Source organism: Cervus elaphus, chromosome 11 (assembly GCF_910594005.1).
Source record: "Cervus elaphus chromosome 11, mCerEla1.1, whole genome shotgun sequence".
NCBI classification, from domain to species: Eukaryota; Metazoa; Chordata; class Mammalia; order Artiodactyla; family Cervidae; genus Cervus; species Cervus elaphus.
In genome coordinates this window covers 2,498,951-2,515,011 of record NC_057825.1, presented here as the reverse complement: position 1 = coordinate 2,515,011, position 16,061 = coordinate 2,498,951, and the positions used below count along the sequence as shown (strand labels likewise).

Below are 16,061 nucleotides of genomic sequence, written 5' to 3'. Positions count from 1 at the left end.
TGACTCCTGATTTAACCAATAAGTGAATGAACAGAAAGTAAAATCGTTTCAGAAAGCAAGCGGGAGTGAGGACAGACTCACTTCCTCTGTGGGTCCCGGGCACTGAGCTGGCTCTCAGCGCCCCCGACCCTGGAGATGAAGTCCTCAGACGTGACCCCTCCACCCCACCTTTGAGGACACGGAGCGACCAGAAGGGACCAGCCGGCAGGGGCCCTGCCTCCTACTCCGGCCTGCGCGCTGCGTGGCCCCTCTGAGCACTGCAGCAAGGACGTCTGCACCGAGGAGCCGCGGCCAGGAGCCGCATGGGGCGTTTTCAGTAACCGAGCGCTTCAGGTCCAGTGATCTCATTACCTCTGTTGTCTCTACTACCCAAAAAACAAAACCCACGAAATGCTGGCGCTCCGCAGAGCAGGACACTGGGGACACCTGGTGGTCAGGACAGCGCCTGCGTTTGTCCGGCAGGATCAGCGTCCCCCCTTCCCTGCCTTGCAAGGCCCCGGCGGCCACAGAGAGCCCAGCATGGGCTCAGCCCCGCCCTAGGGGTCTACGGGGTACCTTCGTTGCCCCCTCCATCTGGAAGCCCACCCTACAGGTGCGACCCCAGTGCCACTGGTGTGACTGCCTCCTATCCCAGCCCGTCCCCTTCCATCCGCTGCTCCTGGCCTCACCTCATTCAAATCCCACTTGCTGCTTCCTCCAGGAAGCCCACCTGGTGGCTCCAGGCTTCCCAGTTCTCTGGGGCGCCTGCTGGCTGGACCATCCCCTGACCGTCCCCTGTCCTCTGTCACGGTCACGCGGTCCTCACCTCGATGAGCCAGGCACTGTGCTCAGCCCTTCAGCCCACCACTTGGCTCCTCCCTCAGCACAGCCCTAAACAGTTTTAAACCCATTTTGCAGAAGAGGAAACTGAGGCTCTGGCAGCACCTCAGCTCACCTGGCTAGCTAGTGGAGGGGTCAGAATGCAGACCCCGAACTTGGGCCTTTTCCCACGGCTCTGCCGCAACAGAGCTATAGGTAGAAGGCAGTGGGGATGCCAGACCATCACACAGCGTCCAGGCCACCGTGTTTGATGGACGCAGAGACCAGATCCAGAGAGGTCCCTGGATGAGGTCACAGAGGAGCCGAGGACAGCGTTCAGCTAGGACCCAGGATGGCACGGCTTCTTAGAACTGGGGTCCCTGGGGCAGCACAGCCCCCTGGTCCCCCAGGAAGGAGGAAGAAGGGCATGTGGTCCAGGGGGCTGATCCCTGAGCCCTCGCCAGCAGCCTGGGGCATCCAAGCCCCCAACACCATGAGGCCCAGACCTGGGCAGTCAGCCCCTCGTAGTGCAAGCCTGTCCACTGTCAGGGAGCCTCCTGACCATCCCTAAACAGGCCTGAGTGTCAGGGACCTCCCAGCATGAGCCCCACAGCCCGATTACAGGAGCTGCCTTGGCCTAAACGAGCTTGTTCTCTGACTCACCAAGGGGTCAGACCACGTGGGAGGTCAGGGTCAGGGGCCCGTTCCTCTCCCAGATTCAGGCTGTCCAGGTGTGACCTCAGGAGAGGCTGGCCTCCCAGACTCCCCACGTGGAGGGGAGCATGGGGAACTTGGCCCCCAGCCCCAAACCTCCTCTTTGCTCCTACAAAGAGTCTAAGAGTTTCTGGGGCTGGTGGCCCTTCCCTGGGGTGGAGCCTGGGGTTCCCAGAGGCACACAGGTCTCTGGGAGAGGGTAGTGTTTGCGAGTAACATGAATAACCCCAGCGTGCTGCTGATCTTAAAAATTCAGGGAGGGTCCACGCTGTCCTGCTTCTCCCGGAAGCTGCCTCAAAGCCAGGCATCACGTGCATCGGGGAACGGAGAGGCTGAGGCCCCGTCCCACGCTCCATGGATGCCCTGTGACCCTCCTCCTCCCCACCAGGATACGGCCCTCCTCTGCCCCAGACCCGTCCCCAGTTCTAGCCCGGCCCCCAGTCCACAGCTTCCCTGGTGCCTCAGTTGGTAAAGAATCCTCCTGCAATGCGGGAGACCTGGGTTCGATCCCTGGGTTGGGGAAGATCCCCTGGAGAGGGGAAAGGCTACCCACTCTAGTATCCTGGCCTGGAGAATTCCTTAGACTGTATAGTCCGTGGGGTCGCAAAGCATCGGTCACAACTGAGCGACTTTCACTTTACGGTTACTTTTACAGTCCACAGCGGTCAGAAGGTGACCCCTGGTGGTCACCGGAGATAATTCCCTCGGAACCAGGGCCAGGGGCTCGTCCCACCGACACCTCCTCTTTCCACAATGCCTCACATGTGTATGCACACCACAGCCCTCAGGAGGGATGTGCTGGATTGTATCAAGCCCATCCATGAGTAAGGGAACTTGGTGTGGGAAGAGGGGGGCGGGAGAGGGTAGAGGCTCCAGTCCCGCCCCAGCTCCCCACCCCCTTCACCACGGGGCCCACCCAGCGGCCAGCCTGGTGACCTGAGGGAAGCCAGGCTCGTCCAGGGCAGGGGCGAGGCTCCCGGGACCCTCCCTGCTGGGACCTGGCCCTAATCAGGGTCAGCCTCGTCTCACCCACACCCGCGGGCCCAGGCCCGCCTCCAACCGTCTGCTCCTCCCCAGCCGCTGTGCCCTGCACCCTTCCCTCCTCCCCTCATCTCTCCTCTGCCCCCTGTTAGACGTCTCAGGAGACTCTTCGGACGTGGTCTCTGCCAGGGCACCGCCCTGGTCCACAGGCTGTGGGTCCCTGGAGCCCCATTGCTTGTCAGCCCGTTTTAAAATAAATAAGTATATTTACTTGTTCGTACCCTCCCGCTGCCAGCTCACCTGGGCGAGAACTAGGTTCTTATCTCTGTTACAGCCCCAGTTTCTAGAACAGGGCCTGGAGCACAGAGTTTATCCAGTCAATGTTTGACAGAGAGGGTGGCGGGGAGGGTGGGTTGGTTACACGTGTTAATAAATGGATGGATGATGGAGGAATGGGTAGGGGGAGTGGCGGACGGATGGATACAGGGGAGAAAGGATGGACAGGTGAATGGACAGATGAACAGGTCCATTGGCAGATGGGTGGATGGATGGATGGATGAAGAGCTAGAGGGAGGGAGGGATGGAAGGAGGGGTGAACAGAGGCAGGGAGGCAAGATGGACAGAGAGGAAGAAGTGAGCGGAGGAATGACAAGTGGACGGAGGGAGAGATGGACGGGGGGACAGAGCGGGGATGAGATGGAGGCGGGAGGAGACGGGAGAGATGCGTGGAGGGAAAGAAGCGTGGTCAGCGACAGGAAGCTCCCAGCTCCCAGGGCGGGAGAGGGGAGATAGAAAGGGAGGCGGGAGTGGGCAGGGGGCCCACGGCTCTCCTTGCCCCCCGCCCGCCTCCCCTGGCAGAGGGTCTCCAGGGCTCCCTGGGAGGTTCCCAGGGCCATGGCTCAGTGTCCTCTGAGACTGGCACCCAGAGCATATTTGGGGACCCGCGAACATTCAGGGGCTCCCGGGAACACCTGGGGCGCGGGACACGGCAAACTTCAGGCTGGCCACGCCAAGCCCGACAGGCTGCGTGAGTGAGGAGCCGCGCCACGAAGGCCGGGGTGGGAGGACCCTCGGGTAACAGCTATGCAACTTCCTCTCGTCCTCACGCTGCCCAGAGCGTCCAGGCACGAGGAGGCCCGTTTTACAGATGGGCCACTGACGCCCAGCCACCTGCGTGTGTGGGGTCAGAGCCAGGCCCGTGGGCCGCCGCAGCCTGATGTGGGGCCGGGGGCCAGCCACTCACCTGGATGCCCTCAATGCGCTCGGTGACGACGTAGGCGTGGTGCATGGCCACCAGCGGGACCTTGACGCCGGCCATCCGGCCCACGGCGCCCGCCCACACTCCTGCAAGCAGAGCGTAGGCAGCTCAGCCCTGCCGGCATCTGGCGGGGGCCGCGAGCCAGGTGGGCACAGGGCGCCCCCGGGTCACACACCCCCCGCCCCAAGCAAGGCCAGGTTTAGGCAGCAGTCAGGGTGGCCCTCAGGAGGCAGAAGGAACACCTTCCCACCTGCACAATTGACCACACAGGGGGTCCGGATGCAGCCGAACTCTGTCTCCACGGCTGCGACCCGCCGCACCCCGAAATCGTCTGTCCGCACGCGGATCCCGGTCACCGGGCAGTTCTCGATGACCTGGGAGTGAGAGGAGCTGCTTTCCAAGCCACGTCAGCTCTTGGAGGGCTGACCGCCCACCCTCTCACTGCCCCCGGCCCAGCCGGGGCCCGGGACCCCTGCTTCTGCTCAGGCAGGCTTCATGTGGCCCCCTCGGGGACACGGGGGTGACCATAGGGCGGCAACTAACTCCGGGCTCCTGGACTTGGAGAACTTGTCCCCCTAAACAGGGACTTTAAAGAGAAAAAGGAGAGATCAAGTGACTGACAGATGCTTGTGGTTAAAAGGTCGCATGAAGTTCAGTTCAGCTCCACTTCGTTCACTTCTTCAGAGAAAAATACTTGCAGTAAAACTAGAGTGTCAACACTGGGGACCTCAGGGTGACTCTCTTTTCTTCTTTCTTCAACTGTTTCCGTGTCTTCTTCCTTGCTTATCTGTCTTTTCTAAGTTTTCCTACAGCTACATGTGGACTTGAGGCAAATGAAGATAAAAAATAACAAGAAGAGATTTGGGGCAGGTTCGCTATTCCGGCAGGATGGGGCCTCCAGGGAAAGTGGACATCATGGACAGACCAGAGGCAGCCAGCAGGCCTGGGCAGGAGCGGGTCAGGGGCTCGGGTCCCGGCTGTCCCGTGGTCCCAGCACAGAGGGAACTCGTGTTCCTAGGCAGGAGGGGCAGGCTCGGAGCGGGGGATCCAGGGCCGGGAGGCGGTCGTACCTGCGCCCCCTGGGCGGTGGCGGCCCGGACAAGGCTGGTGCAGGTGCCGGCGGGGTCCATGGTACCGTCGTGCGGCACGTACAGGGTCCCGTAGAGGTCCTCCACGTTCATCAGCGGATACAAAGCCTTGGTTTCTCCCGGGCTCAGCACGTGGGACTCGATGCCGTAGACCTTGCCCAACTAGGGGGACCCAGAGGAAAGTGAGCCTGGGGTGGGGGCGTGGGGGGCAAATCCTTCCAGCCACTCGCCTCCCTGTCTGGGCCTCCAGGGGCCCAGTTTTGACCTTGGCACCCTCAGGAACCCTGAGCCGTGACGGGGGAAGCTCCTGTCCCCTGGGCCAGCTCCGAGGAAGGGTAAGGAACCCGTGCAGTGCTTGGAAGCAGTCTCTGGGGCCCGGGCACATAAGGACCTACTGTGTAAATAAATAAAAGTAATCCCCACGGGTCTTATATTTGGGGCCTGAACCAGATGTGCTGGTCAGACCAGCTCCCTAGAGACCAGAGGGTCCTCTGTCCCTGGACGCAACTGCTTGGCAGGCCACACCCCTGACGCATTTCATTGGCCGACGGGCAGCCAATCAAGTGTCCGCAGCTATCCGCCCATCAGGACAGGCTCTGCCCAACCAGAGATGTGCTCCGTGGCTAAGTCGAGTCAGGCTCCAGGGACTTGCCCACCAGGCTCAGACTTTGTCCATGGGATTTCCTAGGCAAGAATACTGGAGTGGGTTGCCATTTCCTTCTCCAGCTCAACTAGACATAAACTGGGCCAATCAGATTCCCTCTCAGAGCATCCTGAGTGAGAGGTGGCAGAGACTTCGCTCCGAACTTGAGCTGAAAGTTTTGACGGGTCACCTTTGGGGCTCCGTCCCAGCTGATGAGTGAGTAAGTGTGGGGAAGAGGTGGTGGGAGAAGGCAGAACGAGACCACCTCCTGACCCCAGAGACCCCCCGCCCTCCTGTGACGAAGCAAGCTGCTCCTACTTCCGCCTGGGCACTCAGAGGAACTCGGCATCCCTGTGACAATGCGCCCTTGCTACCCACGCAGCCAATTCTGCTCTCCAGCATTCAGTTGGTGCCCAATAACCGATGCATCGCTGGAGAAACTTCTCTCTTCCATGACCTGGATAGTGGGGGCCAGCCCTGGCTGCTCTGGGTGAAGAACCAACTCTCCACCCCAACAGCAGGCCTTCCACGGTGTAAGGCTTTCTCTGCTGTCTCCCCAACAACTGTGTTCCCTAAGCCTCTCTGGCAGAGCTGGGGGAAGAGTGGTCCCTGCCTCCTGGGTAGTGCGGCTTCATCCTTCAGCCTGACGCCCAGTAGCACCGTGCATGGTGGCAACCCCCATCCACGGGGCCTCTTTTGCCTCCGAGGCTCAGCAGAACCGTGCTCCTCGGCTCGATCCCATTTCAAAGGTGAGAATTCCGAGGCTCGGAGGCAAAGCCGCCCGTCACAGGGGGCCCAGCCGGCCGAGGCAGCACGATGCCCGAACCTGCATCCGCCGGCTCCTCCCTTGCACTACGCTGCCCACCCCGGCCGCGGGGGCGCACCCACCGACATGAGCCTCTTGTACTCATCCAGACGCTGCCGGCTGGACGCGATGAACAGGCCCCCGTTCTGGATCCAGCCCGTGTGCAGCCCCGTCTCCTCCTCCAGGTCGCGGCTCACCACTCGCCTCGTGTGGGCCAGGAGCTCCACCTCCACGTCACTGGGCCTCAGCTGCCACAGCAGGCCTGGTGGGCGGGGGGTGGGCGGGGGGCGCCGTCAGCCCCTCGCTGAGGGGCTGCACCCCCTGCCCCCGCCAGGCCGGGCTCCCGAATATCAGGCTGTGGGCCTGAAGTGTCCCTGCAGGCCATCGAGAGAGCCCCGAGAGGCCGATGAGCAGGAAACGACAGGGGCAACGCTGAGTTCCAGGACACGGCCCTTGGGCAGCTCAGAGACGGACAACACCAAAGGCCCCCTTTATCAGGCACCTGGGTGGGCGGAGCCGGTCACGGGGTGACGGCGGCCCTAGGAGGCAGGCGGGACTATTGCACGGTGGCATTAAGGGGGCGCCAAATGGTTCCGTGCCCAGGATCTCAGGGCAGGTCGTGACAGGATCCCGGGACTGACTGAAGTTCCCTGGCAGAGCAGCCCCCTTCTGAGCGGAGCCTGGGGAGCAGCTGGCCTGGGGAGAAGTGACCGTGGGGGGACAGGCCGTGCAGGCCCAGACGGGATGGTGAGACAGTGCGGGCAGTGACGGGTGCGGTGTGAACCTCTCCCCGGCTCCACGGTCAGCGCCGTCATGCTTTTATCGGCCACAGCGGGGAGACTGCCCCAGACGCTGCCCATCTTAACGCAGGGTTAAGGCAGAAGGTTGGCTGCTCTGGGGACATGCACGTGGTAGGAGTGCCCACCGGTCAGGTGTGGGAATCGTGGTGCCCGCGGAGGACGCCTCTCTGCCTCACCACCCCCGTCCGTCCTCTGCACCCGTGGAGGCCCCTCATCCCGGGGCTCCATCCGGAGAAAGGGCTTCTCCTCTGAGCAGACAGCTTCCTAGGCCCCTAGTTCCGGCCTCAGCTCTGCCCTCCCCCCGCCGGGTCCATGGTCAGCGTCCACTCCCTCCTTCCCACCACAGCTCTGCCGGGACTCAGGGACACGCAGGGCCACCTTCAGACCGAGCCCGCCCCTGCCCTCCACGGCCTTGCCTCTGGCCCAGCTGCCTCCAGCAGGCCTCCCGCTGGCCAGCCGGGGGTGGCCCCTCCCTCCCGCCCCCGCCTGCGCCCGGACACCTACCCGCCGTGTGCCAGGTGGTCCCGGAGGTCAGCCGCTCCCGCTCCAGCAGCACGGCCCCACTCACGCCCAGCTTGGCCAAGTGGTAGAGGGTCTGGCAGCCCAAGCTGCCCCCGCCGATGACCACCACGCTGGCTGTGCTGGGCAGGGGCCGGCTTGGGCCCCGGGCAGCCGCCGAGGCGTCCTGTGCCTCTTTCAGGGTCCGCTGGTACGGCACGCTCTTCTCAGACGTGGGGCCAGCCCCGCTCGCCAGGGGTCTCAGCCCCCGGCCCGGAGCAGGGCTCTGGCGAGGACGGGTGGCCGCCACGCCACGCAGGGCTCGGCTCAGCGAGGCCATGGGAACTCAGCTTCAGCACTGTGGGGAGCTGGGGAGAGAGCCGGGGCTGCCTGAGTGTGGGAGCAGTGGGTCCTGGAGCCCCCACGCTGCGACCTCCCCGCCTCCCTCCTGCCACCCACCCATGGCATATGTGCGCCCTGCATTTGTCTGGCCCAGGTCTACGAGGGTCTCTACTCTTCAGGCTCCGGCTGGCCCCAGGGGCGACCATGGTGTGGGGGAAGTGGACGGTGTTCATGCCGAGACAGGACCACAGTGGGGGCGGCAGGGGTCACAAGGCCAGGACCCCCAACTCTCCAGCCTACACTCAGCATGCCCTCCGGGGGAACTCCCGTCTCAACCCCACACAGAAGTTATTTCTGCCACATTGGCCCCCACAGCCCTTCAGGACCCAAGGGAGAAAGTGAGGAAGGCAGTGGGGTCGGCCTCCGGCTCCCTTGGGCTGTCTTGAATCCAGAGGGTGGGCAGCCTCGCAGTAGCCTGCAAGGCTCACCTTGCCTCCCTCCTCCTTCAGGAAGCCCTCCCAGCCCTCCCCAGCCAGAAGACCCTCACAGTTATAAGAAGACAGTGACGGGGAGCCCACCTTCTAAGGAGATGAGGTGCAGGTGAGGTCTCCTTAGGGGAGGGTCCCGGAGGGGAGGACAGGACGGCTCTGAGGGGCCCCGGGCCCACTTGTGGGTCAGCAGGAGAGGTCAGAGGGATGTGGCTGAGACTGCGGTCCTGGGGGGGCTCCTGCACCTGCATTAATAACCGTGACGGTGTCAATCAGCCGATCAATTAACGAAGTCCACTTGCATTTTCAAGCGTGCGGTACATGGCGAGCTGGGAACACGCGTTCTCTCTGCTCTAAAGTCAAGATGACTGTTGTCCCCGTTTCACTGGGTTGGGTGGGGGGACTGAGGCCCAAGGAAGCTGGCAAAGCTGACCAAGGTCACAGGGCCACCGTGTGACCGAGCCTGCTGGCTGTCCTGCCCCCTCCTGACCTCTCGCGGCTGGTTTGGGGGTGGAGAGGCCGGGGGGGCCCACTGCCGCCTCCTTTCCCACCCCTCCCCCCACCCAGGGCTCCCGGGTGGTCAGGGCTGTCCCGCCCCCACCAGTGGCCCCCTCCCTCCTGGGGCCTGGGGGCAGGAGGGGGAGCGGGGAGGGGTGATGGCAGGGCTCCGGGTGTGGAGGAGCTGGAGGGCAGGGCAGGGCCCCCCAGTCCCTCTGTCAGCTCTGCCTACCTGCTCCCAGGCACACGTCTGCACGTCCCTGTGGCCTCTGGATGACCCTACTCTGCCGGGAGCCTCCAGCAGTGGTTCCTGCTGGTGGAGACTTGGCATCACGTGGCTGCCCAGGACACCTTCCCAGGGCCGGGCACCCGCCGCCCCCCCCCCCCCCCCCACCAACCAGGCCATGTGGCATAGCCCAGCACACACCTGCCCGGCCCCGGCCTGGCCTCCTCCCTCCCTCCTGCTGCCCCATTGCCAAGGCTTCTGGCCTGGGAAGCTGCCAAGTGCCCCTTCCCCGCCTGCAGCCAGCCCCGCTCTCCCACCCAGGCGGGCCGGCCCCCACCCCCAGGGACAGCCTGGTGCCCTCTGGCCAGGGCAGCCGCTTCACCATCGACCCCCTCTCCTGCCCCCCCCAGCTCTGTCCCAGCCGAGTCAGCAGCCTGGCCATCACTGCCAGGGTTGGGGGTCAGACAGAGGGGGTGGGGCCCCAGGGACGCCCTCCTTGAAGGCAGTAGGAGGAGGGGTGGTGAGGGAGGCATCAGACCCAGCTTCTGCCAGGAGAAGGCGGGCTGGGAGGGTGCCCAGGCCCCCGCCCCACACACAGAGTCCCGTGGTTGTGTCCGCCCAGCCCGTGGGTCCCTGCAGCCAGAGGCAAAAAGAGTCCCAGCCCACTCCAGGCCTGTCCCACCCCGCTGGCCCAGGGGAGGGACCGGGCCCTGCCCTCCCAAGGGGTGTACCTCCGGCTGGCCGCAGAGCTCCGAGGCCCCGAGGGCCTGCCAGCGCCCAGCTCAGCAGCTTCAACGGTGCCGTCACCTCCTTCCTTCCCAGCAGCAGCCAAACAGGAACCGGGGCGGCCCCTGCCCCCCTCCTGCCCTAGCCCCAGAGGCCCTCCGCCAGCCCCCTGGCCCTCCCACCATGGGGCAGGATGCACCGCCCACCACCCGGAGGCCAGCTGGCCGGGAAGCTGCGGAGCAGGCCGTGCTGAGGGCAGCAGAGCGGAGCTGCGAACCCGGAGGCCCTGCTAAGTCTGCACGTGGGGCAGGTGACCTCAGCTCCTCACCCCTAAACAGGGGTCACGGGTTCTGCAGGTGAACCCGTGCACACTCGTCTGCCCGTCCACACCTGCCCGTGCACACCCGTGCATACCCGTCTGCCCATGCATGCCCGTGCACCCCAGCTCCTCACCCCTAAACAGGGGTCTCGGGGTTCCGCAGGTGAACCCACACACACCCGTCTGCCCGTCCACACCTGCCCGTGCACACCCATGCATACCCATCTGCCCATGCACGCCTGTGCACCCCAGCTCCTCACCCCTAAACAGGGGTCTCGGGGTTCCACAGGTGAACCCACACACACCCATCTGCCCGTCCACACCTGCCTGTGCACACCCATGCATACCCGTCTGCCCATGCACGCCCGTGCACCCCAGCTCTTCACCCCTAAACAGGGGTCACGGGTTCCGCAGGTGAACCCGCGCACACCCGTCTGCCCGGGCACGCCATGCTTCCCGCACCAGAAAGGCACTTAGCACCGCCAGGCGGGCGGGAAGCACTGGGTCAGCAGCAGCCTTGGGCTGGGCTGGCGCTCCTCAGTCGGGTGATCCAGGGCCTTAGCCCGGACCTGCCTGTCCAGCCTCAGCTGCTCACCCCCAGGAAAGGGGTGCTCACCACCCTCGGAGGCAGAAGTCAGGGTTGCCCCCCACCCCACTCCTGGCCACCCAACAGTGCCCATCTGCATTCTGCCCTTCGGAGTTCCCGGATGCCTCAGCTGCTGGGTGGGCCACCCCTGAGCCCCCGCTTACCTGCTGCACAGCGACCAGCTTCCCAAGGCAGGGATGCCGGCCTCCATCTGACCGTCAGGGGCACCAGGGCCCAGAGAGGGGAGTCAGCTTGCCTGGGGTCACACAGCAAGCTAGTGGGGAGCCAGACCAGAGCCTGCAGTCTACCCCTGGGTCTAGGGCATCTGGTTTGTGCTCAGGCGGAAGATGCCCAGAGGAAATCTGGAACAAATAAGTATGTCCACCTCTGAATGTGCTAAGAGTCAGAATAGGTGCTGAGATAAAATAGGACTTCTTCCTTCCACTGGATCAAAAAAAGCAACATTGAAATTTCGGTCAATGAACAATGTAGTAATATCGGCTGCTAATACAGGGCGTGATACAGGAGAGACACTGCTGGGATCAACACAAATATCTGTGCTCTTCTTCCCACGGAGTGTCCAAAGTCTTCTGCCAATTTCTCCTCCACACTTACTGAGCACATTTGTTGTTCACTCACTCAGTCATGTCTGACTCTTTGCGACCCCATGGACGGCAGCACACCAGGCCTCCCTGCCCTTCACCAACTCCCAGAGTTTGCTCAGACTCATGTCCATGGAGTCGGTGATGCCACCCAGCCATCACTGAGCACCTACTGTATGCAAAACACTGCTGGGCGACCCAGAGTCAACCAGGACCCAGTCCCTGCCCTTGGGGGCTCAGGGACCAGGAAGAAGAGAGGCAGGAAGGGGCAAGGCAGCCACGAGGCTGGCTGTGATGACACTGATCCTGAGCAAGCTGTCCTTCTTTTCAGCAGAAACCCAGGAGGGCATCTCAGAGGAGGTGGCCTCAGAGGGCTCTGGCCTCCTGGTTGCTGCTGCCTCTGTCAGTCCCCATCACGGGGACAGAGACTCTCACCCACTCCTTTTATCCCTCTGGAGGAAGGCTGGCTCCACCAGTGAGAGGCTCCCCAGCGGCAGTGCTCAGACCCAGGGCAGGGAGGTCACCAGCCCAGACACTCAGTGGAGAGCAGGCTTGGCCCCGCCACCTGAGGCAGGGCTGTCCTCCATGCATGGAGGGAAGGAGGGGTCAGAGAGGGCTAGAGAGCAGCGTGATGAGGTCCTCGAAGGACACGGGGTGCACAGGTGAGGGACGCCATGGTCACTGCAGCCCCAGGACACAGGCCACGGCGGGCAGCCCAGCCCTCTCTTGGCTCCGTGCTCAAAGACAAGCAGCTGTTGCAAAACTGTCCCAAGCAAGCAGGCAGCACAGTCCCGGTGGACTTTGGACAAGGGGCGGTGGCTGAAGGGCTGGGCCTGCGCGTGGGTCAGAGTTGCAGAATTTGTCATCCATTAGGCTCTGCCTGGGTCTGGGAGAGGCGGGTGCCGGGCAGCTGGGCTCCAGCCAGAGACACGAGACAGGGACCTGTGGCCAGCTTGCTGCACCATCTGGGCTGGTCTCTCGAGCCTCGGTCTCCCCAGCTGGAAACTAAGGACTGTAACCCTTGCCCTGTCGGGTTCAGAGGATTTTGCAAGTTTCTCTGCAGATTATTATCAGCCCTGAGATGCCTCCTTCTGGCCTAGGCTGGCCCTTTTCACATGCCCAGCCAGGCCTCCACCCCCACCTGCTGGCCAGGCTCCCGGGGCAGAGGGAAGAGTCTGCAGGCCACCCTCTGAATGGGCAGATGTCCAGAGGGGAGCAGGGGCGTGGGCGGGGGGAGGCGAAGCTCCTCCGTGGAGCTCTGCTTGGCGCCGGGCAAAAGGGACACTGAGTAACAATCTGATGACACCTGGCAACGCGTGACCCAGCCTCACCTGGTCCCTGGACCCAGTGCCCTCCCAGCCTTGGGCACCTATGGGGGTGGGCAGGGCATCAGCTTGCTGAGGGCTTCGTGTGTGTCCTGTCAGAGGAGGCAGAACACGCTGCTCACTGCAAAGACGAGCAGGCTGAGGCAGAACACAGCCAGCGGGCAGGCGCCAGACCCAGCTCAGGGGAGTTTCCAGAGCAATGTTTAAGGGCTGCCTTGGCACTGCCAAGATTTTGCTTTTCCAATAAGAACCTTAGAAATAATAATAATAATGATGAATCAACTCCCTGCCCATGACTTCATGAAGACAATGCTTTATCACCCGGGAGGAAGCAGTCCTTCCAGGGAGACAGGTGGGCGCCCCTCCCACGGAGGGCAGGTGTGGAGGGCTGGGGTCTGTGGCCATCCGGGTTCCACCACGGCACACAGAGTGGGTGGGTGTGGGCAGCTGCGGGTCAGAGCCTCGAGGCTCCTGCTGCACTCCGTCATTTGCTTCCAACGGTATTTGTGATGGAAACAGACGTGGGGCCTTCACCTGAGCACTGGGCCGCTGAGCCCCCTCCCCGGGCAGGTCCAGCACCGAGATCCAGGCAGTCGGTGGAGGCTGGGCCTCCGCGGGGGTCGCCCCTGGTGGCCACATGTGAGTATGACACCCCGGGACAGCGGGACCCACAGACTGGGGACACAGCCCCAGGACAGGGACCTTCCCCCAAACGCGACCCGCATCCGGGCAGGGAGGTGGACGCCCCCCGGGACCGATGGCCCGGCTCTGCCTGGTTCTCCCGCTGTCCTCCCCACGGACACGCGCCTGGCAGTCCCCTGACGGTACTGTCGGCTGTCTGAGCGCTGTGTGAGCGCCCCTCTCTGTGACTGGGACCCACACACTTAATTCCGTGTTTATTCTGTGGATTTTGAGGCCACGTGACGTGTATTAACCTCCAGGACTGTTTCAGCTTATTGTTAGTGAGCCACCTCTTCCAGGGGGTGCCCCTAAATGTTTTAACACCTGGCTCTCCAGGTGGGCGGCACTGGCCGATTTCTGCTGAAAATGCTCCCATGAGGGCCAGTTTGAAGCCGCTGACGAGAAGGAGCCACAGAACACGGACTTGGGAAGAGGCTGGGCCCTCAGCGCCTGTGAGCCGGCGCCAGCCCGTCCCGATGCACCACGGAGACCTCCTGTGCGCGCGTGGGGTTTCCTTTTCTAGGGAGAGCGAAGGGTCAGACTAAATTGTTAAGGAAAGTAAATGCATCAGCTTGCGATGAAGGAACAGGAGTCTGAGTTAACCCACAAAACTCATAAAATCCTATCAGGAAGGCTCCCCACTGCCACCCCCTCCGCCACCAGCCGTGGGAACCAGCCACCCCTAAGACAGCCATCCGAACCAGAGCTGTAATTTCGAAACCCTGTAATTTGTGCACATTTAATACATTTGTAATTTTCTACTTGGAAAAATTACTTTTTTTTTTTTTCTTTTACAAATGGAGGCCACTTACTTTCCGTCTGAATATTTTATTTTGGCTGCACCAAGGGCTCTTAGTGGGAACTGCAATGACCTCATTTTCAAGTCAGGTCACATTCACAGGTACTGGGACTTCAATACGCCTTTTGGGGAGGGACACAGTTCCATCCATAATCCGTGTTTGCAAGGAAGTTTTGGCTGTTTCCTCTAGTCATTGTCAAGATCCAGGAAAAAGAATTTTCTGTGCCGTCTCGTGGTTGTGGTTTGGGGCGGTGGGTGTGTTTCTTTTCATCCTGACATTTAAGGGCAGGCCCAGTGGGGTCCCAGCATGAGGAAAGAGCTCGCCTGTTAGACTTGGTGCTGTGGAGGGATCTGGGTTCTGTCCCCTCTCCCCATCCCAGCCAGGCACATGGACTGGCAGTCAGGCTTAGGTTCTGTCCCCTCTCCCCATCCCAGCCAGGCACATGGACTGGCAGTCAGGCTTCCTCAGTTGGGCAAATGCCCTTAGGGAGGGAGCCAGCTGACTTCTCTGGACTCCTGCCCTCACTTACCTTTTGGCATCTGTCTGTTCCTTCTTCATGACCAGCTCATTGATGAAATTATGAACATTTTCCCACCATTTCTGTTGTGTTTACCAGCAAGACTGGTCAGAGTATCCAGCCTACTACTGCAGGCAGAATAGTGGCCCCGTGAAGATGTCCACGCCCTAACATCTGGCACCTGTGACCATGTGACCTCTCATGGCAAAAGAGACTTTGTTCGTGTGATAAAAGTGGAGGACCCTGAGAGGGGGAGGTTTTCCTGGATTATGTGGGTGGGACCATCTGATCATGTGTGTCCTTAAAAGTGGAGAGTCTTCCCCAGCTGTGGTCAGAGGGGGACAGAGAGATGTGACTGCAGAAGGGTTGGAGAGGCAACTGCGCTGGTTTTGAAGACTGGGATGGGGGTGCTGAGGTGCTAGGAATGCAGACAGCGTCTAGAAGCCGGAAAGGCAAGGAGATGGACTCTCCCCTAGAACCTCCAGAAAAGAACAGGCCCCGCAGCACCTTGCTGTCAACCCAGGGAAATCTGTGGGGACTTCGACAGCCCACAGAGCTGGAAGTCGACAGCGCGTGTGCTCCGAGTCACCATGTTTACAGTGACTTGTGGCAGCAACAGAGAACCTCCCACCTACACACCTCCAGCGAAGACAGCAAGCCTCTTCTCAGGCAGGATCCGTCATCTCTCTCCCGTGAGCCAAGACTGCGCCACTTTCCCTTCCCCAGCCTTCCTCTCTCACCCCTCTCCAGTTTCAGTCCATCATCTTTCCTTTCGTGGAGATCATCTTCATGCTATTAAACCTGCATACGCCTCTATTCCCTTCCAGGTTTCAACACTAGAGCTTGACTTTACCTGGAAAAGATGAGAAGACCAGTGTACCTCTGCTGCCTCCCACCGCCCACCTTTGTCTCTTCCCAGCTGTCTTTGCTGAAATCGTTTTGACATGCATTATTTCTGGTGACGGGGTTGAGCATCACTGTATTGTATTAGGTTCTGTAATCAAATCTTCCCTTTGTCTGACGTGTTCCTGCAGATAGAGGTTCAACCTCCTCCCCACCCCAAATCCTGGGGTGATGTTTCCCATTCATTGGGTGCAGGGTTGGCCCTGGACAGTGGTCCAGGTAGTGTTCCCACACAGGACAGTCCCTGAGGTGTGGAGGGTTGGAAATAGTCTACTTGCTGCCTTATACCTGGAAGACTTGGCAAGCTCGAAGCCTCGGGCACGGTGACCCATGGAGGTCTAAGGCAAATCCAGGCTGTTCTCCCCGTCAGGCTCTTCACCTTCTGCTTGCTACCCAGGGGGTTTTCATTTTATCTTTGAAGCCCGGGGTTAACCATTCTGGGTTCATGCATCATTTTACTTTC

At 61.7% G+C, this 16,061-nt stretch overlaps 1 protein-coding gene across 5 annotated transcripts in view; it reads right to left on the bottom strand.

The window, feature by feature from the left end:
• The window catches only part of SARDH (sarcosine dehydrogenase), a 63,467-nt gene extending 53,458 nt beyond the window's left edge, over positions 1 to 10,009 (bottom strand). For 2 of the 5 annotated variants that reach the window (XM_043916388.1, XM_043916392.1), the window contains exons 1-8: positions 9,871 to 10,009; positions 9,146 to 9,226; positions 8,506 to 8,660; positions 7,592 to 7,953; positions 6,371 to 6,549; positions 4,822 to 5,001; positions 4,002 to 4,125; positions 3,737 to 3,837 (exon numbers count right to left, since the gene is read on the bottom strand). In XM_043916388.1, the coding sequence (XP_043772323.1) occupies positions 3,737 to 3,837; positions 4,002 to 4,125; positions 4,822 to 5,001; positions 6,371 to 6,549; positions 7,592 to 7,925 (918 nt within the window). In that variant the 5' untranslated portion in view covers positions 7,926 to 7,953; positions 8,506 to 8,660; positions 9,146 to 9,226; positions 9,871 to 10,009. Of the gene's footprint in view, positions 1 to 3,736; positions 3,838 to 4,001; positions 4,126 to 4,821; positions 5,002 to 6,370; positions 6,550 to 7,591; positions 7,954 to 8,505; positions 8,661 to 9,145; positions 9,227 to 9,340; positions 9,443 to 9,870 lie in introns of those variants that run through there. The other 3 variants (XM_043916389.1, XM_043916390.1, XM_043916391.1) reach the window with 3 other exon arrangements.
• Positions 10,010 to 16,061: the final 6,052 nt, after the last annotated feature.